General features: G+C 32.0%; 1 protein-coding gene across 2 annotated transcripts in view; it reads right to left on the reverse strand.

Annotated features, from left to right (window-relative positions):
* The window catches only part of LOC124358899, a 59,795-nt gene that overhangs the window by 8,606 nt on the left and 26,560 nt on the right, over positions 1 to 24,629 (reverse strand). The window contains exon 2 of one of the 2 annotated variants that reach the window (XM_046811151.1): positions 14,619 to 17,137. The exons of the other annotated variant lie outside the window; for it this stretch is intronic. Within the exon in view, the coding sequence (XP_046667107.1) occupies positions 15,734 to 17,122 (1,389 nt within the window). The 5' untranslated portion in view covers positions 17,123 to 17,137 and the 3' untranslated portion in view covers positions 14,619 to 15,733. Of the gene's footprint in view, positions 1 to 14,618; positions 17,138 to 24,629 lie in introns of those variants that run through there. 2 annotated transcript variants of the gene reach the window in all.

Below are 24,629 nucleotides of genomic sequence, written 5' to 3' on the forward strand. Positions count from 1 at the left end.
GACTGGAGAATCTCCTCTTCATTGGGAGAAGAATCTCCTTCCAATCTCCTCTAACAGTTTCCTCTAGCTGCAATGGGAATGGTAAATATTTACTCCTGAAATTCGTTATCATATATATGAGGAATAGTTTTTTTACATGTGTATTTTATATTAGTGTTTAAAACCACATTTGACACTATCGGTCAACTACAAAGAAGGATTTTAATGGTAAATCCAAGCAACCTCAAAAAATTCATGAAATCTGACCTTTAAGTAGGCGGTCGCGAAATTACTAAACTGCAGGTAACACAAATAAAGCCATAAACACCCTTTGAAAACCAAAATATGCAGAGTTTATGAATAAAATGTAAAAATTTAAATGCTCTTATTCCGTGTAGTGACGTCATACAAACAGAACCACGATAGTTGACTGTCAACAGACATTGCAGTAGTCAAATTACCATAGTTTTCCTTATTACACAGTGGAAGCTATGTATTTATGCTTAAAATACTAGGCCTAATTACAGTATTTGTTTAGTAAAATTGGAATAGTAGCAATTTTATTCTCAAATACCTAAGTTTTAAAGTAATTCAAAGCACACCTATAATGTATCTTATATCACTTTCATTATTAGAGAAAGTGACAATTTGACCGCAGCAATCGTTGAGATTAATAGACTTTGAAAACCGAAACCGAAATTCAGAAATCAACTAATACGACAGAAAACGCTATGGTACAGAGTCTACGTAAAAATATTTATTGGTACATAGACGTATTGGTAAAATTATACGTAAATAGATCTTATTGGTCAGTGCTGGAACTTCTTCTTTACGTCCACCCAGAAGCGTACGAACATAACCTTGTTTCATAACACTGTATGTTCAATCAGGAAATGAAAACTACCCTATAATTGATAAAATTATGTTTATTATGGTAGTAAAACATAAACATATAATTTCCTGAAAGCCTTATTTAGAAACGCGACTATAACACACTGTAGTGTTTTATTCTGGCTCGACAACAGTGGAAATTCGCAATAACATGTATTTAGGCACTAAAATTGGTACAGTATAATCTCTGTCTTTGAGCACTAACTTATCTGTCCTTATCCTCTATGATGTCATAAACAGGAGCGGATATAGTGTAGAAATTGTTAATCCATTTCCAATGATTTAATATAGCTTTTTTTCAAAATTTTACCATGAGATTGTTTGGTTATTATATGGAAATATACAATAGAATAATTTAAGGTCAAATAGTAACCCCGATCTGTACCTGCCCCTGTCCACGACATTGATAAGATTTTTAATTAGACAATAATATTAATGCTATCGATGAATATTTGTAGTAAAATATTTTCAAATTAGAGAGTTAAGTTTAACAGTTTAAACAATTTGTTAAAACAAGAGGAAGAACATCACAATAAATATTTAGTTATTGAAACATACATAGAACAAAGCATTTAAGGCATTTTATATTGTATGTTATTTAAATGACAAGAAAAGTCTAGCTGCACTAATCTTACATTTGTAATATTATACGTTATATTAAGGAGCATTAATTAATTAAATAAGAGTTCCAAACTATCGCGTATGCCAAATGCACTTAATTATTGTTAAGAGTTATGGTATGAAATAGGAACTTCTAATAATATCATTTCTTACATCTGTTATTGCTGGATATAAAATAATGCTAAGTTCCTAACAATACTTCAGTTTAAAAACTATTCAATCATATAACTAAATTTATTCAAGAATAAAATGTTTTTACAACAGTAAACCTTTAAAACCTATTCTAAACAAAATATTAATAAGACAATAACATGTATAAATTCTCTAAATATACACACAAATAAAATATTCAATAACTTTAATCAATTCTCTATCACGAGTGTATATAATTAGATATATGAAAACATTTCCTATAATTATGCTTTTATGTTCGATTTATGAATACTTATTTGCTATTAAAATTAAACCTATAATATAAATTTCAAAACAAAAAGTATATAACCATTTAGTTATATATGATAATAAAATATACACCTAAACTGTACTATATTTATATTGGTAACTCAAATTTTCTACCAGAAATTCAAGACATAGACGTTGCGTGTGTTTTCTTCCACTTTGGTCTCGACAATAAGCATTTTCGTGTACACGGAGTTTGTGTTTGCCACCCTCTTGAAGAGCCAATAGTGGTTGTTCGGCTGCATGGTCAACTCACGCTTCGACTCTCTTTTGCCAACTTCCAAAACCTGAAAGTCGTTTAAACTGAGAGGTTGTGTTATAAATCTGTCGCAAGCAATGTAGAACATGGCGCAAGCATCGAAACTCGAGAGTTGGTTTGTTTTTCCAGTAGAAACGTTAAATTCCATGAACTTTCCTGCTGTGACGTAGATAACGTTGTTGTTGAAGATAACCGGGTTTGTCACAGAAGGTTTGACATCAACCAATGTTGATGTTTTGTAATTGTAGATGTTCAAATTAAAATAATCTTTGATAAATACATACGGTTCGTAGATCATAAATGCGAATAAAGATATCCTGGTCACTGGCTGTGTCTCTCTAAAGCCTCTAAATTTCAGCTCACTAACGTTGTACACAAAAAAATGCATTGATACATTCAGGATACTTTCATCTTGTGCATGTTCCTCGACAACCAACAGGACATCTGGTGCTGGCTTATGGGAATGGATTAAGCTGGTGAAGTAAGAATTAGGGTTACTGACTGGACAGACAACTTCTTTCAATTTTTTCCCAGTCTTGATATTCCAGATATGCAATAGTCTTGCATAGTCTGGCGCGACCCCGACGAAGTAATCACCAGTCACAGTGTAAAAACATGATTCTGGTACTGATACAATTCCATCTCCCCTAGGAGGTGGTGAATTGATATTACCCGTACTAAATTCTTCACTCGGACATCTTTCATCGAAGTAGAACGTGTGGATCAATGGCCAGTGACTGGATGTCACATCCATATGGAACACCGACACCTTCGACAGTTGCACAAAAAGGATTCTGTCTTCACTTAAAATTTCGAAGTAGTCTATAACCAAGGTAGTATCCAGATCACAAGGGTTGGTCATCAACCAAGTCGGCACAGTCCGGATATTCCAAACTGTGACCTCATTAAGAATAACCATCACTAAGTGGTCATTATCATAAAACTGAGTTTGGGTATTCGCCCCTAGAATACAGGCAATGTGGTGAAACATGAAGTTTCCTTGACGCCAGTTATTCCAGAGGTGATTCTCTCGTATTAACCTTGCACGCCACTCACACAATGGACTGAGCGAATCGTGTTCCGTTAGCTTCAAGCCGGGCTGAAATGTGGTGTCGGTGTTCTCAAGATACTCCGCGAGTCGGAGGGTGCAGCGCCTCCGCCATATCCGGTCGTCGTTGAACTTCTCCCGCCAAGTCCGGCAGGTGGCACTACAAGCTGCCAGGTCTGCCACTGAAAGGTAACGACCGATCTCCGCGATCATCTCTCCCGGCAGGCTCTCCATCTTGGGAGACTCCAACTGCAACCAAAGTCATAGAAAATTGTAAACCTATGACTTCACAATTGTCAGCAGAATTGAGTTACTTATCGTAACAATGCAGAGTACTCAAAAGATAAACGGCTGGTACACCTTGGACTATCTGGATCGTTGTCCAATTAGAATATTTTTAAAGCTTAAACCATTGAGAAGTGTTCTGAATAGGGGAAAAACGTCAAATGATAAACTAAAACTTGAAAAAATTGAAATTAAACTAAAAATGAAAAAAAAAAAATCTTACATTAGTCAAAATATAAGAACAGATAAATTGTTTACGTCAATCCTTAATACAAATGGAGTATCAGATAAAGTAAGAGATTTTAAAATGTTTAACATAAGAACAGTCTATCTAACACAATAGTAAATCTAAGACAAGCTCAGGTAATAACGAAAACACGTAGGAGACAAATGACTTTTAATCATGAAAATTCATAGTATCGTTGTAAGAATTAAAGTACCCCGCACTGTTATGAGGACTTCATAACATTAAAGTAAACGGTTACTTAGATAATCTTGTTTTTTTTTTTATAATAGAAGAATGTTTCTAGGTTTCATATATAATTTTCCAAACAGCGCAGTTCAGTGTTTAGGGCGTTATCGCAAATCAAATAACATCGAGCCTGACTTTTGCTTGGATGGGAGTCCACTCAGAAATATTGTCCTTCGACGGCAATTGGGTCGATTGGGGTGTCTGAAAAGGTTTCTTACCCCTAACTTCGCCTGTTGTTCTGTATTGGTTGCTTTGATTGCCTATACAAGAAAAACTAAAAAGGAAACATTCAAAATGAAACAGGCTTGAGAGTTGAAATTGTAGTAACAGTAAGGCCTTAAGAAGTTCAACAAGAATGAACAATAAAAACAAGGCCTCTTCGTTTCCTCAATTTTCGACACATTCATCCTCTCGTTACCATTGTCATATTACCAATTTGTTCGTTTTCAGCAGAAATATTGTAACCTGAGTTCTATATTTTAATTTAAAACAATTAGATTTGATTATGTTTGTTGATGTCTGCACAGAGATGAAAGACAACACGCTTGTGTAATCTCCGACTTGTTAGTTATACTTTAGGAAAGAATCTGTTTGCAGATCTTGAAACATAATGTAATTAATATTTTTCCACTATTTTTTCCATTTATTAATGTCCAAAAGTTCTTTTCACCTTATGAACCCTGTTACCGTCAAAATAACCGCAATTTTTTTGAAAATTCTCATTCTATTGATATTAGTCTAAGTTTGTGAAAATTCTCCGATGTTTTGATAATCAATCGCACAAAACTAATTGGACAGAATGAAACAAAATTCGGCGTGAACATTGTATAGATATAATATAAAATTAAATAATATACCAATATACCATCGATAAACACCATACTTTTAAAAATAATTTAAAAAATGAATGTACTATATTATACGCAGCTGATTGAATTATCTCTCGCATAATAAGAGTTCTAAGCATTATTATCTCGGTGAGTTAAGACAGCAGTTAATATCACGTCCGTGTTAAACTTATAGCTTTTAAGTACCATAAACTTTATAAATATTAACCTATCAAGAGGATTTTTTACATCAAAAAATTAATAATAGAAAAAACCTTTTTTATAGTTAAAATACATTTATTAAATTGTGCAAATAATTTTGTTTGCTTTTAGCACAAATATTTTTTAAAGAATTTTTAAAAACTGGTTTCTTTTTATTATTTCTTTGTACATAAGGAGCACACAAGCATATTTTGAATCGGACTATATAATAAACCTAAGTAAAAAAACGATTCTTTAAAATCAAGAAAAGAAAGCAAAACGTGTAAAGATACTTTTTCATTACTTTGTAGATTTTATAACAAATATAGTTCCATTGCTAGGTTATTTTTTATTTGCTATATTTTCCAGTCTCCTTTTAGCAATTCTTAGATTTTCTCTCTTTTTTTCAACTTCTTTGAATGCCTTCCGCAGCCTAGCTGAGTAAGTGTTAGGCTCGTAAGGTTCACTAAAAATATTTTCCCAGCTTCAACACACAGAGATCTTCAAGCACTTTTACTTTCCCTAAAATACCTACAACCATTGAAACAACACAGCTTCTAAAATATCAACGTTTGATGACTATGAAAACAACGAGATAAATCTGCATTAACGAAGTCGACTTTCGGAATGATGTTAGAATGTCTCGTTGCAGTTTTCGTGTATAGAAGATATAAATAAGCCACTATTATTCAATCAGATGCTTTTTGCCATGGTAAATTAGGTTACTCGAAAGAAAGAGATCCTTTTGAAGTTATAAAAATTAGGATGTATTATAAATAAAACAATTTCGACACCACTGGCCAATGTCTGAAGCTACGAAAAACATGTGTTTTGAAAAGGCTGTAATATTAGTCATAAATCAAATTACAAATATTTTCTTTTCTTGACTGAACTATCTTGCCACATCAAAGAGACTCAGTAACATAGTCTTTTGAAGTAAAATAAAAAGACAACAAGAGATAAGTTTCTACATTTTTCTCTCTACAAAATAAAAACTGTTGTTAACATATTTAAAATTCTGAGACACTATTTTATGTATATTATTTATATCTTGCACAGAATAATTTAAAATTACAATATTGTGTATTCTATTTAAGAAAAAATTATAATTTACAAACATTTACTGGTTAGGTTCAACATATAATTAAAATTAACAATAATTATTAATCCACAAGGAGTAGCACAAAATATAAAGACTGCTGGGCTGTACCGAGATCAGGACACAATTTTCAAAATCGAAGTCCGTACACAAGTCCATTCCATTTAAAATATGGAAGAAATGAAAAATCTGCTGTGGCGAATCACTGTATTGAATCTGGACACACAATCTCTAATAAAAATTTACGATTATTAAAAGAAGTTACAAACACAACACACTTAAATGCTTGGGAAACATTTTACATTACCATAAATCAAGAACAAATTATCAATAATGAAGACGGACCAATTCAAAATTCAGTTTTACTCTCATCTCAATTTATAAAAAAATTAAAATTAAATTCTAATTAAATATTTGATACTGGCTAACCATACATCCAAATTGTTTACCATATGTTAGTATAAAAATAATTATTATTACAAAAATGTAAACATTTGATAATTTGTGAAGTGCCTGATGATGGAATCTTTGATTCAGAAAGGCCTAGCACAAAATAAAAAAATTATATATTGGAAAATGTCGTATTCCTTTATCTAGTGATACTACAATACAATTATAGTGTTATATTACCACAGGAATATTACATTAGCAATACAATACTGTATGTATAATATTTTATATTGCAATTAATATTACATTTAATCAGCAATGGGTCTAGAAAACGTTTGTTTGAAATTCACTCTTTATTAGGCATAAGTGAAACATTTATAGGCACAACTGGTAAGGATCGGAGTTGTCTACTGAGAAACCTTCCATCTAATTCCGTAAAAGGTTCCGTCACCGTGTCATAATATACTTATATACAGGGTGTCTTAAAAGTCCCGATAAGGAAAAACCAGCTATCGGTATTCCCAGGACTTCCTAATGGACTTCGAGAATACAAATTAGGTTTTACAACTTTTACAAATGCTATGTTAATAATGGTTGTTTATGTTTGCTGATTCTTTTAATAACTTGTTTTAGGATTTGTTGTAGCAAGTTCTCAAAATAACTATTGAGTGAATGTTTTATCTGCCTTACAATAGCTTGTAACTTTAACTGTGGGGATTTTATAAAGAAAAAAAAAAAAAAAAAACATTTCTTAGAGCAAAAATACATGTATTACATTGTGCAAACAATTTTGTTTGCTTTTAGCACAAATATTTTTTTATCATTTATTCAAACTTTAATTGACTACCAAATCTGATAGACTAACATTGGATTCTGCCATTATTCTTCTTTTTATATTACCCTAGAATAATACTAGGGGTTCTTATTGAAAAATGTATATTAAACCCCAAAATACCTCATTTGGGAGGGAGTGAAAAATGTGTATACATACAAACTCCTAGGTTGGTCATATAAACATCCCCTAAAATAAATCACAAAATCTCTATTTATAAGATAGTTTTGGAAAGTAACTTCATGTAACGTCACGTCACGTAACCATTCGGGAGGTTGAGCAGTAGAGAACCGCACCTCATAGTAACTGATTTTGTAATTGTTTGACGTATTAAGACTAAACAAAGAGGTTTACACATAGCACGTATACTGCTAATGATGTGTTTTATTGATATTTGTATTTGGAAGATGTGTATTCTACCCATTTACCATTTATAACAAATTTCATATAATAATAAATATTTTATGTAATAATAAATAACATCGGTTTTGTACAGCTTAAAAAATAATTCCACTTTGATTAATAACAAATAGGATTCATAGTAGGATATTAATTATTTAGTAAAATAAAGACAAAGCAGTTTTCCAAAAAAAAAAAAAAAAAAAAAAAAAACAGATTCACCATAAAAAATTCTTGCACATTGTACCAATGCGTTATCTATCTTCCCCTGATAGTGTGCTGTCAGCAAAATATGGTACAGAAGACAAAACATGTTTCCAATCGTAAAAAGGGCTAATCAGAACATCTTAAATACAAAACGTGATTAAATTTGAATAATCCGATCCAAAGTCAGTACAAAAGAGACTTACTTCCATTTACTTATCTCCTTCCTATCCTCAAATTATCCAATTAGAATCTATAAATAATTTCAGAAATATTGGAAATTGAATTAACCTCAAATTACCTCGACTAGTGATATACACGTATCGAAATTATGCCAGGTCTTCATAGTTGGCATAACTGTATGGGAAAATCTCTATGTCATTGTACTGATTATTAAATATGACTAAGAATCAACAATTTAATATACTTATGTCATTAATTTAGATGACTGAACTTTTTTTTACTAATATATATATATATATAAACATTTCATTAAGATTTATGTTATAGAAGTTGTAAAAGTAAGTAAAATATTACATAGAAGTTCGGGGTGCTACTGCTATCTTGATAAGGTTGAAAAAGAAAAAATAGTACTAAAGTCTAGCTGATAAAACATTAACAATCGTAAGATAGGCCTAACTGAATCTTTGTTTGTTTGTTTAATATTTGAATTAATTATGATAATTTAAATGGAACATTGTTTTGATTAATTTAAATGTAAAAGAAAAAGTGTTTACAAAAAATACATAATCAATTTCAGATAAGTAAATATTTTAAAGTTTGGTATTGAATTAAAATAATAAGCAGCACCTCATCATAAAAGGATAGTATTTACTAAAACACGGATTTCATTTAAACTTAATTGGTAGTGATATATATATATATATATATATAATTAAGTATATATATATATATTATATTATATATATATATATATATATATATATATATATATATATTATATATATATCTGTGCCTTGGTGCTAAAAAGGCCGAAGTCCAAAAAACCTGATTTTTCACTACGGCTTGCACAACATTTCTTCATTTGTTCAAACATTTTCTGTGAAGTCAAATTGAAATATATTTAAATGAAATTTTTCTACCTTAATATTAGTTTTATAACTGATATTTTTGATAATAACTAAGTGCTTGTAATATTTTTTTAAACATTTTTGTTTAGGACATTGGCCTTTTTTCTTAATTTTGGTAATTATAAATGTTTACACAAATTTTGTGGAGATTGGCCCTGTAATTTTATATGGTGTTTAACTGTTACTCAATAACAGTAGTTTCTGATGAAAATTAACTATTTTGTTATTAGCACAAAGGAAATTAATTCAGGTATATAAAAAAATCAATGATCTATTCATGTCATATTTATTGTTTTTCACACATATTGTTTGAACATTTTTAATATAAGCTAAGCATGTCTTTAGAATATGAATGAATCTTATCTAAAGTATAACAATGTTTATTCAAAATGGTTTCATACACCTTCACTATTTTAGTTTTCTTCCCCAACATCGTCAGAAAAGTTTTCAAATGGATTTAAATCTTCAACCTCGGAAACTACTCTATAGGGCTATTAATAACAGCACTGTAGTACAGTTTGCTATTAGTACTAATATATGGGATTAAAGATGTAAGATCTTCTACTTTTTCTTTTGACAAATTAATTGGCGTATTTTTGATGGGGACAACCATACACCTTTGGGTATGCCGTAGCGTTTTTTTTTCTACTTATGTCCAACACGTTGAACTCTTCAGATTCCTTAAACGATGATTTGTACAAAATTTGGGAAGAATTTTCTTTGTTGTACTCATCTTTTAACCAATGAATAGAGTCCCAGTACACCCTTTCACCATCAATATTTTGGTTTCTGTTCACAAATTCAGTTTTTAAAAACAATTACTTGAAATTTAAAAATTCAGTTTGTTCCATCTGAAATACTTCAATCTTTGGGGTGCATTCAATACATCTTATGAAATTGGACCAGTCCCTTGGTATCTCTAAACAAGTTACTGTTCTTTTCCTAGATCTTTCAATGAGCGCATGCACACCGTCAGCTTCCATGTGTGTATGGCCCGGTACAAGAAACTTATGGTGGATCACAAGAGGATTGTTTCGTGCTTGTCGTTCACCTAATCAGAAGCAAAAAATATTGAGCTCATAATGATGTTTCTAGTTTGGCCAGGGCAACAATCACTGTAAAAGATTATCTCTTTTACGTCATCTCCCTAAAATCTCTTTTACATATTTGAAAATGCACGATCCAAGTTCCTGGCTGCCACGCATTGCTACAGTTTCATCCACAAAAAACACATAGGTCTGGAAGGATTCGGGTTGTCTATTTCTGGTCTCATATAAAGTCAAATTATAGGTCCATAGTTGTCGTTTATAAAACCATACACCATTAACAAGGCAAGGTGTCGGTAAAAATTGTTCTAAGTCAAAAGATACCACTACAGTGTCAAAGTTTGTCTTTGATATGTCTTTATCAATCTTCTTTTGGTTATAAGCAGAATCAGCCATTTCTAAATGTTTCATCTTTTAACTTCTGTGTATTTATTCTTTCTTCCTCTATTACCGATGATTTTATAATCATCTCATATCTGTCGCATTTTGCACAAGTATCATTTTTGGGATTTTTTAAAATGCAAATTAAATTTTTCAACAAAATTCTTTCTGTACAAATGATCTTTCTCTGGTTTAATATTATTGTCTGTACAATATTTACAATACAGTCTGTACATTTTTTATATCGAAAGGTCTGGAGAGAGATATTTCTTTTGTGTATGTGAGTGAGAGTAATGAGACTCATATGCTGGGAACAATTTAATATGGTCCCGAATCACATTTTTAGCATCTTCAGATAGTTTTGGATGGTTTCCGTGCTTTCCTCTGTTGTCTTCTAGACAAAGACCTGATGTTGAAGATCATTTCTTCTCCACAATAACTCTTCACCTTTTACAGAGTCAAATCAAGAGTTAGCATGTACATCTTTTGAACATACCTCAATTCTTTTTCCATCTAGAGGAAGAAAGTAGTGGCGAATAAACTGACGCCTACTGCTACACCCATCTTCTTCTCTTAATCTCTCTCGTTGCTTTTTTACTTCATCAATAGAGCCAGCAATGAAATGCTTTTTTGCCTTCATTTGGCAATGTATAGTAATCGGAGAAGATGACATTTCTTTCGATGTCTGAAAACTGTTCAAAACGCCTGCAATTACAGCTATCTTTTAAAAGATTTAGCATGAACCACTTTACCCTTTTCAGTATTGTATTGCAGTCCTTCATTTTTCATGTTTTTGTACATTGCGATTCCAAGTACTAGGGTTTCTTATCCGCTTTCTGGTCCAACATCCTTCGACTTTCTTTTCGGCCTCTACTTTTTACGCCCAGAAGTGCTAGAAGCATAAATTGCTTCTTGATGACATTCAAGCAGTCATTATTTTGACCTGGAGTATTATCACTAATTATCATACTTACAAGTGGTTGAATCACTACAACACTTGATTTCTTGTGTCGTTTTTGATCCTTTTAATAACTAATGTCTCGTCTTCACTACTAGAACAATTATCTTTGTCTAGTGTTGATATTCATCTGATGATGAATCTAAAGGGTCGCCAAAGTCAAGTCTAACTGGACTCTCATCTCCAACATAGTCGTTTCTATGTTCCAACTGAGTAGACTGGCTCTTGCACTTGTCTTCATTTTGAAGATCAAGCGACGGGTCCATTGATCTCATCTGAAATTACAACAAAATTTTGGTATTACAAAAACTAGTTTCAATTAAGAATATGTGTCCATAAAATGCAGAGTTACAGGGAGACCCAACTCTGCATTTTAAAATATATCCTTTCTTTTTCACCTGAAAAGCACAAAGAAACCAATAAAGTTATACATACCTACTAGGTAAATCTGTTAATAATCTTTAAACATAATATCTATCGGGTGTTTTATGGCTAAGTTGATTATAGCCTAACATTTCATAACCTCACTAACCTGAAAGAAACCAAAACATAATTAATGTATAATAGATAGAAAATGCATTCTTACCTTGAGAGTTGTACTCCAACAACGCTATGTTTACTAATTTTCTTCCTCTTGAATTCATTTTAAAACTCAATAACAATAATAAACAGAGCAGTGGTTACTATGATTATATTTGTGGAAAGAAAGCAATGAATGAAATGGAAACACTGTAATGTATCAGCTGTGATAAGGCCAATGTCCATTCCATAGAGTATTAAGAGGTAATACCTTCATAGAGAAGTAAAAGGGCCAATGTTGACTTGGGCCTTTCTAGCATCAAGATTCGGTAAACCATGCTTGGGCCAATGTGTACTTTGGCCTTTCTTTAATAAAATGGCTGGAAGAAACTATTATGGACATTGGACCACATAGAGTCTGAATCTTCTTTATTTTTGTAATTGGACATTGGCCGTTTTTGCACTAGGTAGAACAGGTCAGTAAATGTTATATGGCACCTTAACCAGAAAATAGCACATTTTGGACATTGGCCTTTTCAGCACCAAGCCACAGATATATATATATATATATATATATATATATATATATATATATACTTAATTTTAACAGTTTTAGTGTTTAATGTAGCAGTCTGTGATTTAAACTAAAACACAAGACGTTATAAAGAGTTTTACAAACTGAATTTTATTATATTTTTTTATGTTATTTTAAAGTCGGTTCTCTCTACAATCCTCTAGAATGGGTTCTTTATGGTTCTTAAAATGATAATTTTCATGCCGTTCACATATAATTTTGAAGGAATACTTTTTTTACGATGATATGATTGTTATATTTTTTATAACTAACTGCGGCTTGATTTGCTATTTCCTATTGAAATTCAAGTACTTCATAATCATATCTTTGTTAAATTATATAAATAACACTCATGAAAATATGGGAAGATCATTTAAAATATTCCTATGTCCAGTTGCATTTCAGAATACATTTATTTCAAATATAAATAGCAACATTTTTAGTCCAGATGATGACGGAGATTGAAACAGTTTTCATGAGTACCAATGAAGTACATAAATTTATCAGCAACATTCCAGATTATTATATTAAATAATAATCACTAATAATTGAATAACATTTGAACTATTTTAGGCCACTGTGGCGGAATACAAATTCTGAAGTAATTTTAGTGAAAGCGCATATGATGTAATATAATTATTGATGATTTTGAATCGTTCAAAACATGTTGCAGACATGTTCAAGCTACATTATTACAGTGTTCATTGGTAAGAGGTTCAAAAGTTAATCAAAATTGTCACTTGCTCTTATTAAATTTAAGTTTTAGCGCGTAAAGATGCCTTTCTGGTTGTAATTGATTATATTTCACACACCACAGTAGAAATTTTCTTGTTACCACGAAAAAATACATAAATACTCGCTTGAAAAGCCTAAATTAGTCAAAGAGTGTCTACTTCGGTAACTATACTCTACTACGGGTCTAAGGCATCTTCGGTGCTGTAGTGGTATTTGCATTATCGCATAAAATACATACATAATTATTAATTTCTAAAAAGCCTTATTTGGTTAAAAAAAAGTTTAATTACGGCCAGTTTTTTTTAATTTAAATGATGACCTAAGTATATATATATATATATATATATATATATATATATATATATATATATATATATATATATAAAACATTTTATCGACGTAAGAGATCGAGAAGTTGAAAAACAAAAATATTCATCAAGAGCTTGTAACTCAATATCAACCCCTATGAATGATCGATCTTCATGAAAAATCTTTACTTTGTTTGTAAAGAGTGATGACAATTTATTGTGATGACAAAGTGAGCTATTATTTTATCGCCATACTCATTTTATAGTCGTTTATTTATTTATATTATACTTACAGTAAAAATCCCATCCACAAAAAGACTCAAAATGGCAACAGATACTTCTTCCTTTCCTTGATTAAAACAGGCTATTGTATTGACATGGGTTGGTAGTGCTGCAAACACATCTCTGATATACCCAATTTTGATTCTTTATTCATTAATTCTTTTATTTCACCAGAAGATAATACTATACTCAAAATCGTTGAGTTTAAAACAACGTTTGGTTATATAACTCACTTTAGTTGACAGCAGTAATAAACGTCTCAATTCTCATGCATTTCACATTAATTTTGAACTCTAGAATCTCATCTAAGTACTAGTGTAGTATTATGTTGTTTAATAATTTCAATTTTTCAATATAACTAGACCTATCAGAGTAGAAATTGGCTCAACGGAGAAGCAACTTTTATTGAATACTATATCTGTTATCAGATCATGATTGTGGGATATATGAGAATTTAAACCCCCAACCCTAATTAGGAATTATGGGGGGGCGGGAGGTAAAATTTGTAAATGCAATAGTGGCATGTCAAAGCTTTAAATAAAGCAAACATGCTAAAATAATTAGTTTTGTTTACAAACAATCTGTTTCAGTAATTAGATAACACATATTTCAAATTAAATTAACAATTGTGTTGCCTTACAGCGCCCATTCAAATCTTCTAAATGGCTGACATCACCCTTTCGCTCCGACCACATACTTATGAGTAACAATGTTCCATACAACGTGTATTCAATTGGGAAATAAATAATATTCTCCCATTAATAAAATTGTGTTTATTATAGTAATAAAACATATACAATTGTAGTTATAAAAGCTTCAATTGATACTAAGGCTTCAAAACGCTGTAGTTCTTGATTCTATTATAATAAGGAAACTAAAACACTAACATGTCCTCTTGCTACTAACAATAGCAGTATTACACACTATTACATTGTACACTAATTTATCTGCCCTTATCCTCTATGATATCATGAACAGGAGCGGGTCCAGTGTAGAAATTTAGAAATCTGTTCCAGTACTAGGTACATATACAGTTAAATATAATTAAATACAATTAATTAAGGGTAAAGAATACCCTGTCTGTACCCGCCCTTGTCCATGACATTGGCATTTAATTAGACTAGTTACTATAGGCTGTATAATGTGGCGATACATTCTTAAAGTGCAGAATTAAATTTATTATTTGAAATTGTTCATGTTTCAAAAATAAATTACGAGAATTTAATTTAGAACTGTTTAACACAACATAATACAAATTTATTTATTGAAACACGCTTAAAACGAAATAGGTGTCCAGGCATTATAGTTGATATTTATATAAGAGGAAAATATAGCTGACATGTTTTTTACTGTTTTAGTTTTATTATTTTTAAGTTAAACTCGGCTTTTGCGTTTGTAAATTTGCCGCGTATACTTAAGTGACTAGTCACTGTAAAAATTCATAATGCGGAGGTAAAACAACAGTCAATACTTTCCATCGATTCTGTCATTGATAGATATCAAAATGAAGCTTCAATTCCAATAATTAAGTTTAAATTACTGTATGAAATATGGATATGTATTTATATATATAAATAAGATATTCTATTGATATCTTAATTTTACTCTTATTACTATATATAATTATTTTAAAACATTTTCTATCATTATGCTTTAATTTAGATAAATATTTTCAGCAAATTTATGCCACTTTTATGGTTATTCATTCCCTGTAACAATGAATGTATGATATATATTTCAATATAATCAAAGTACTTACAATTAAAATATACAAATATTTAAATATGGAATTAAATTAAACCATATATTTGTGTTGGTAACTCACATTATCTACCAGAAACTAAAGATATAGACGTTATTCTTCTTGTTTTCGTCATCGGATTCCATAAGGATCTTTTTTGTGTTCATGACATTTGTGTTTTGCTCTTTTATGGGAGAGCCAGTGCCGATTGTTTTCTTCGATGACGTACTTGGACCGCGCCTGTCTTCTACCGACTTCTAAAAGCTCAAAATCGACTAAGTTCGAGGTTTGTGATATAAATCTGTCACAAGCAATGAAGAACACATCTAGAGGTTCAAAAATTGAGAGATCGCTTGTCATTTCTGTAGTAACATTAAATTCCACAAATTTTTCACTTTCGACGTAAATAACGTTCTCGTTGAACACTACTGGGTTACTTATAGCAGGCTGAATATCAATCAAAGTTGATGTCTTGTAGTTATGAATGTGCAGATAAGACGGATCTTTGATGAATACGTAAGGGTCATGGATCTTAAATGTGAATGACCTGGATGACCTGATCCCTCTTGCTACTCGTGTGTGTGTAAAATCTCTTAAGGTCAGCTCAATCACATTGTATACATACAAATGCGTCCATATCCGTAGACTACTTTCATCTCGTTGATATTCATTTATAGCCAACAGCACATCTGGTGACGGTTTACGAGAGCGATATAGCCTTGTGAAGAAGGACGTCGGGCTGCGGATTGGACAGAGGACTTCTTTCAACTTATTTCCAGTTCTGACGTTCCAAACGTGTAAAAGCTTCGTATAGTCTGGAGCGACTCCAAGAAAATAGTCACCATTAACAATGTAAAAATGTTTTTCTGGTATAATCCCGTCTTCCCTTGGGAGTGGAGACCTAATAGTACTATCATTAAAACGTGAAGTTGAAAGTCTTTCATTGAAGCAAAATGTGTGGATCAATGGCCAATGAGTTGATGTTACACTCATACTGAACACTGACACGATTGATGATTGCACAATAAGGATTCTGTTTTCACTTAAGATCTCGAAGTAGTCTATTATCAAGGTGGTATCCAGTTCACAAGGGTTAGTCATCAGACACGTCGGCACATCCCGGACATCCCAGAGTTTTACTTCACAATTAAAAATCATTATTATGTACTCATTTCCATAAAATTGAACCATAGTATTTGCATGCTGCTCAGTGGTAATTTTGTGAACTTTGACGTTTCCTACACGCCAGTTGTTCCAGAGGTAATTCTCTCGTATGAACCTTATTCGCCACTCACACAGTGGACTGAGTGAATCGTGTTCAGTGAGCTGCAAGCCGGGCGGGACTGTGGTGTCAGTGTTCTCAAGATACTCCACGAGTCGGAGGGTGCAGCGCCTCCGCCATATCCGGTCGTCGTTGAACTTCTCCCGCCAAGTCCGGCAGGTGGCGCTACAAGCTGCCAGGTCTGCCACTGAAAGGCAACGACCGATCACCACGATCATCTCTCCCGGCAAGCTCTCCATCTTGGGAGACTCCCACTGCAACCAAAGTTATAGAAAACTGTAAACCTATGGGTTGACAACAGTCAGTAGAATTGAAAGTGAAAATGAAACACCATAAATCATCCATCAGTCAGAAAATAAGCACAGAGAAAGTGCTCGTTTGGGTCAATCCTTTATACTACTTTTGAGAGAATTGGTGAAAGTGAGAACAGTTAAAAATTCAACATAACAACAGCGTATCTAATAACAGTTATTACTCTAAGACAAGCTCAGGCAATAACAAATAAAACAAGTAGGATTCCTAATAACTGTTGTTCAAGGAAACTTGAATTAACGTAGCCTTCACATAGAAACACAAGGGCTTGATAACAGTCAAGTAAAGATTGATTTAAGATCCGAATATCATCGGATTATTTTGGATGAAGTTCATAAATTTCGAGAACCTCGTTTATTTAAGCGAAGAATTTAATCGAGGTCTCATGTATAATTATCCAAATGTCGCAGTGCAATGTGTACGTATGGTAACCCAGTCAAACATCATTGAGCCATATGTTCTTGGATGGTGGTGTGCTCATTAATTTATACTTTGCCCGGTCATTTGTTTCAGTTGGGTGTCACAGAAGGCATCTTAGCTCTAAATTCGCCTGGTTACGTTATTTGTTTGTATTGGTTGCTTTTGTTGCATATAGGAAACAAGTAAGAAGGAAACATACTAAATCAAATAGAGCTGAGAGTTTAAATTAATTAATGTGGAGTTACAAATTAGTGGTCATGTTGTCAAATCACAGGAATGTTTCATGCATTAAATTGGCAAACCAACCGATTAGTCAGCCATCAGTTGAAATTAGGGCCCTTTGATTGCCAATTCTGAAAACGGAACTAACAATAAAACCTAAAGTATCAAACAGATCAGAAATTTGTAAAACCAATGCGGCGTTAGACTATGGTTTTAAGAAGTTCATCTAGCATGAATCAAAAATAAAAAATAGGCCCACTCCTGTCACTCCTTTCTCCGCCCTCTTGTTTCTGCCGTGACGATCGCCATTTACTATTGGCCTCTAGTCAGTTCTATTTGGTTGGATGGTGAGCGCAAGCCTATTGTGACCTGTACTCATTAGCTCAGTTTTAATAATTGGTTTTTAGTTTTATTAGGTGCATGTTTTAGAGTTAGTGTGCATGGCTGTTGTGGTACCTGACTTATGCGTGTCACAAAGCTCTGGTATGTTTTTTTTTTTTTACTTTGATTGTTTACAACCTAGTTTGTATTCATGCATTAGTTTACTCATACACCTGAAGAAGAGATGATATTGTAGATCTCGAAACGTAGTGTTACTGATTGTATTGTACCACTGAACGATGGCAAACGTCCCGGAAAAATCCGGTTTCCTTCAGGAATGCTAAAAATTACAAATTTAGGAAATTGCTTTGGGCAAAAGCCAAATGCAGAATAGATAGAAACATGTAAGTACTTCCCACAGCAACGGCGTCTGTCTGTGGAAGTCGAAGGTCACGAAATTAACAAAGAAGTTCTACCTAGCTCACAAAAATAATACTTCCACCACATATTTTGAGCCCAATCTTCCACTGAAATAAACACTCATTTGTTATTTAGGGACTTGGTGAAAAATCCGTATAGGCCAAAAAAACACAACCATGAGATGCCAGTGTATCACACGCATTGAACGTGTCCTGTCTTGACATAAATACTTCGCACTTCTATCCATGGCCAAAACTTCCTGAACTGATTGATGATGGTATATAGTATTGCGCTATATTTTCTTGGATTATTACTTATTTTCAATTAAATATTTGTTATTAAATATCTTTTTTTAGAAGATTAATGTATAATTTCACGAACCTTTATTTCGAAAGGAATTTCATGGGTTACGAAATCACTAGGAGTGTAATATTTTAATGCCTCATGATATTTGAGATTGTATATTATTCAAAACATCGTTTAAACTTATTTACAGATTTATACAAAGTTTTACATGTTTAATGTGGTTTAATTAGATTATATTCAGAAACAGTAGTGACCCGCGGCTTCTAACGCAATTTTCTAAATCAAAGCCATAGATTTGTAAGTGATAGCATTAATGATGTAATATGATGGAGCCCTAAAATATTTTTAAACATAAGTAGATAAATCAGGTACATATTATTTCCGTATCCATGGTTCAGAGATTCAAAACGTAAATAATATATTGACTGGTTCTATTTTAGGTTTTGCTGTATGAATACATAAATACACATAGTCTTATTTAGTAAAAAAGTGTCATCTTCCGTAGTTTAGATTAATTTTCAATCTAAGATATTTCCATAAGTGAGTGATATAGTTGAGTTTGATTTGAAGAAAATATATACCGTACCAATAAAAACCAACTTCTATTAAAAGTGCCTTTTTCTTCTTTCGGCGTTTTAAATTTACTTTCTGTCTAAGATTTTGTAAGTTCCATAGTAATAGTTTGCTTTTATGTCCTAATAAATAAAATATATATAACTTAAATAAAACTGAAAAGTTTCTGCAGTCCAAAAGAGTCAGTTGTGGTACATAAAATTCCCTTTCGCTCCATTTTATTTGCGGTTCCACAGTTTAGTTTATGTTATTGCACTAACCAAGAAAATAAACAAATATGTTGCTTTTGGAATCCAATTTTGATATGAAAGCGTTTATTTGCGGTCTGCGATGTCTCTGGTGCTATAAGCAATATCGATTTTTACCCCGATCATGAAACTATGTGCATGTGTAAAAGGTAAAAAGATTGCTTTAGTCGAAATGCACAAATTTTCGTCTGCAAGCTGCACAACCTACTGGTCAAGCATTGTATGATTGTTCAGTATTTTGTAAAAATTTTAATGTAAACAAATAATGTCTTACCACTTTAGTAAACTTCAGCTGAAAGTATCAACATGTGTTTAGGCTCCGTTAACTTTGGATTACGTGTGTAAGTACTATAACTATTTCAAGAATTATAAAATATTCTGAGGAACCTTTTAATGTTTCTTTCGTTTGAAGCCTTTCTTGGACTTCTACACATATTTCAACATCAAAATTAGGTCTAATCATTCTCGAGGTTTAGTGAGACTAACAAACGTCATTCCATTTTTATAGATACACTGAATGGCTTGACATCGTCATTGCCGCCATTTATGAAATCCAGTCTACTGCCGACACTGCTATTTGTATTATCCAACTACTTCGTGAAGCACATATGCTTTTCAGTTAAAAGAAATACTAATACTCTTGAAAACTAACTCAGCTAATTCTGTTGTTTATTTATAAAAGTTGGTATTTTTTCCTGAAAAATACAAACTTCTGTGAAGCTTCCAAAGCTATACAAATATTTAGCCTACAGTTTCGACCAAGTTTACAGATAGGTTTTCTTAAGATTTTTTTATGAGTAGTGTTTTGAAATAAAAAGACGTCTGCGCTTATTCTTTATATAACTACTTCAATATGCCAGGTTTCGTCTAAATATGCTTTTTAGTTTCTGGATTATTGAGTATCAAACAATCAGACTCCAAAGATCTACACAAACTTATAACATAATATATAGGAGTTAGTAATACACTGAAACAACTTGTACTTTTAATCCATAAGAAGTCACACAAATTTATTTTATTTTTTAGAGAAATTTATTTTATATCTTGAGTCGAGAAATTCAAGACCTAGTAACTATTGAGGGGATGGATTTTAAATGCACCTGAAGTTACTCTTATATAAACTATATCTGCTTAAAATACGTGTACTTTATTCATAGAAACCATAGTTTTTATACAAAACATAGATTGAATTAATTACCTTATTTTTTAAAAGCCCTGGTGAGCACACCCCTCCTCCCCTCAGTGCGCAACGGATTCCCAGTTATTGACGATGTTCCATTCAAGACCTCTCCTTCGTTCAGTTGGATCCCTCTCGATTTATCATTTGAATTGAATATAACATTTTATTAGTTTAGTGACAATTATGAGTGACGAGTAATATCCAAGATTTCAAATTATTTCGCGTAGGGAGTTCTTTACATTAACGCGATGGAAGTGGCTACACGATAAGAATGAGAGGACATTCTCGAAAACATAACTAGACCGGACATGAAATGTCGTGACCTGATGTTGACATGTAACCATCGTTTTCTTATCATAGATTATTTGAACGGTCACTTCTTCAAATAAACTTTTTTACATCGGGGAAAGAAAGCGAAATAACTATGGCAGAAAATAGACTGGAATAAATTACAATGCCTAAAAATATACGTTTTTAGCATATTTTACAAGGCCATACTCAACACTGGTTGAACCTTTACTGGTGTAGGAAATATAATTCACTTGAAGAAGAAGTGCCCACATATTATGTGTGCATGAAACACAAAAAAAACTTTACAGAAAGCATGACAATCTAAATAAAATACTTAGGAGTTAAGAAAAGTCAGGATTCAACCGTGGAAATTTCCATCCATTAGGGATTGATTTCCCGGGGCAGAATGATATTCACTGTGGGGCAAACGCTGAGCCTCCCATGCGCTTTTGGCTGGTGTTGTATTGATGCAACATAATTAAATTTACAACAAAAACTATGTGTTGAAAATTAAAAATCAATTAGGCATTAGTGAAACATTTGTTATCACCTTTTAAAATTTACTTTGGAATGTACTGCGACCTATTCAGAGCGTTCGATACAGTAAATTATGACATTTTAATTGAATTACTGCTTGTCTATGGAGTCACTGGAAACACTTTGCTGGATTAGTTCCCAATTAAATCATCGCCAACATTAGGTGATGATAGATAGGGTACAAAATTGACCATTCCACTTGAAAGAAGAGCAATCTTCTAAAAAGTTAAAGAAAATGTTCTAGCAATATCTTGTCGATGAACGTTACTATAATGTTTCAGAATACGTGACTTCGTCAGATCACAGTTAGCCCCTAAAAAGCCATAACTGTTAAGAGCTATTTATGTTCTTCCTTCTTAATCTTTATATATATATAATAATACAATAAGTCCCGGCGGAGCAAGTACTTTTTGCGATTCAATGTTTATTGAAATTAAATAATGCTATTGCCATTTATACAATTTAATGTATATATACAGTATATATATATATATATATATATATATATATATATATATTATATATATATTTCTTGTGTTCGTGTGTATGTGAATGAACTCCGCCTAAACGACTGGACTGATTTTGATGAAATTTTGTGTGTGTTTTCATTGGAATTCAAGAATGGTTTAGATTCACAATTTGGTCCACTAGAAAATGTTTTTTTTAAATTGTTTTTAATGTGTAAGTAGTTGTTGATTTTGGAGTGTTTTACATTGGATCCGGGAGACTGCACTACGACATGTAATACAAAGTGAACTGATACTTAACGGCTGTTAATAATTTCAGCTGAAGTTCATCAAAGAGGTAGAAACATTTGTTTACATTTTAAATTTTAATTTAGAAATTTATTATTTTAAAGTGCTTGATCAATAGTGTAATGCAGATTGCATAGAAGAAGTTATTACCTAATTTTAAATTTAGATTGCGCCAATGATAAATAAACTATCTAATGCAATGAAAAAAACTATTAAACGCTGTAACAAAAACCGCCTCATTGTACAAAGCCGTGAATGTTTGCACATAAGGTAATCGAATTTGATTAGATCGAAGGTAAATGAAAAAAGCCGAAAGAAGACGCTTTATGATTGAAATTGGTTTTCGTTGATACATTTTCTTGACCGGAGAACAAGGAAAACCCCACAATATTGGAAATATCTTAGACAGAAAATTAATCTTAAAAGACCGAATTTGATTCTTCATAACCTAATTAGATTATCGAGATCCATGTATATAAATTAATTGTATGAATAACGAAAGATAGAGGTAAGAAATATAGTAAATATCTTCATAATGCGCCCAAGAGGCTCACGAAGGAACGACTATCAATAATCTCAGGAATGTTTAGAATGTGATAGAAAAAGAATACGTGAATATAGTGTAATAGGAAATTGCGTGCGACGTCGCGGGCAACTGCTAGTACAACAGTGAATCTGACTCATGCAGATTTAATTTTTGTGTAATCTTATCATTATGATGCATATACCTTTATAATCACAGTGGCTTTGGTAGACCTAGTATTGTTGCTAAATGCGTTTCATACTTTTTCTATGTTTAATGATTTTGTCTTTTGCACTTGTGCGTGTACAAGGCGTGCCTGATGATGTAAATAAGTAAAACAAATATTACTACTCAACCTCCATCTGATTCTGACGTGACGAGCTGCCAGTTACTATACTCGGTTCCACGTTCACCGTGCAATACAGGTCTATAAGAACATGCTCATGTTACTACCTTTACTACTATACTGTGAACATCAAACCTTGTGTCGTGCGGGTTGCGTCAACCGTCCTCGCGACCAGCGTTAAACCAGCTTCCCATGAAAAAACACAGGAGAATTTCTTGCACATTTCTCGTACCATTGGCTTATTTATTTTCCCTCTAATAATGTTCAAAATACCAGTATACCAGTCCTAAAATACGGCTGATCACATGGGTGTATACAACGGGCAATCAGGGGTTCAATCCCCCCCCCAGGAAATGTTGAAAGACAGGCATGTAAATGGCACACAGTAGTTTGCTAGAACACATTTCTGAGGTCTCAAACATCAACAATATTCCTGAGTCCCTGTATTTGGAGGACGTTTTGTCCTTCTTAAATCACCCACTGTGCTCTCTCAGAAATAGTTTTCGTCATACGCCACTGTTTAGATAAGAAATTTAAATATTTATAGCTGTTCACTTGTATCAGAGATATAAAAAGGTATCAGGGCAATAAAAGCTACAAATATAATCTTTAATTAATTTCGGCATTTGAAGTTAGTTACATTGACTAAAATTTTGGTGATAAGATTTATTTATATTTATTACGATTAATAACCAATAATTAGGCCTAGGTAATTCTTTGTTTTTTACTTTTATATTTCCATTCTGAGCAAAGAACAAAGTTGATAAAAAATATATATCAATCCTTTAATTGATTTAAATCTGACTGAAACAACGTTTAGTGAGAGGTTATACGTTTTTTTAAATAAAATATGGCAAACATTTAGATATTTTTTATATTAATTCCTTTACATAAAGAATGACATTAATACAATCATTTAATCACAAACGCATTGGTAATATAGTTCAAACTTATAATATGGCTGCCTGTAATTTAAACGAAAACATAAGTAACGATATGATGTGTTTTATAAACAAATCTGTATTCTATATATCTTATTTAATTTTATTTTTAAGGGAGTTCATATTAAAACTTTCTAGGTTCGTAATGGTTTACAAGAAAATATTTTTCACGTCGTTGTCATAATTTATGAGTTTTTTTAACGATTTACTTTAATATACGATATTTTATTTTATATGTCTTCGAAGAAAACAGGATAATTAAACATAAAATTTCTCTATATTTCATCTAAAAAAACAAGAAACTTTCAACAGGTGTCAAAGTGTAAATATACCAACAAAATAAAAACAAAA

The sequence above is a fragment of the Homalodisca vitripennis genome, chromosome 4 (assembly GCF_021130785.1).
Source record: "Homalodisca vitripennis isolate AUS2020 chromosome 4, UT_GWSS_2.1, whole genome shotgun sequence".
NCBI lineage: Eukaryota > Metazoa > Arthropoda > Insecta > Hemiptera > Cicadellidae > Homalodisca > Homalodisca vitripennis.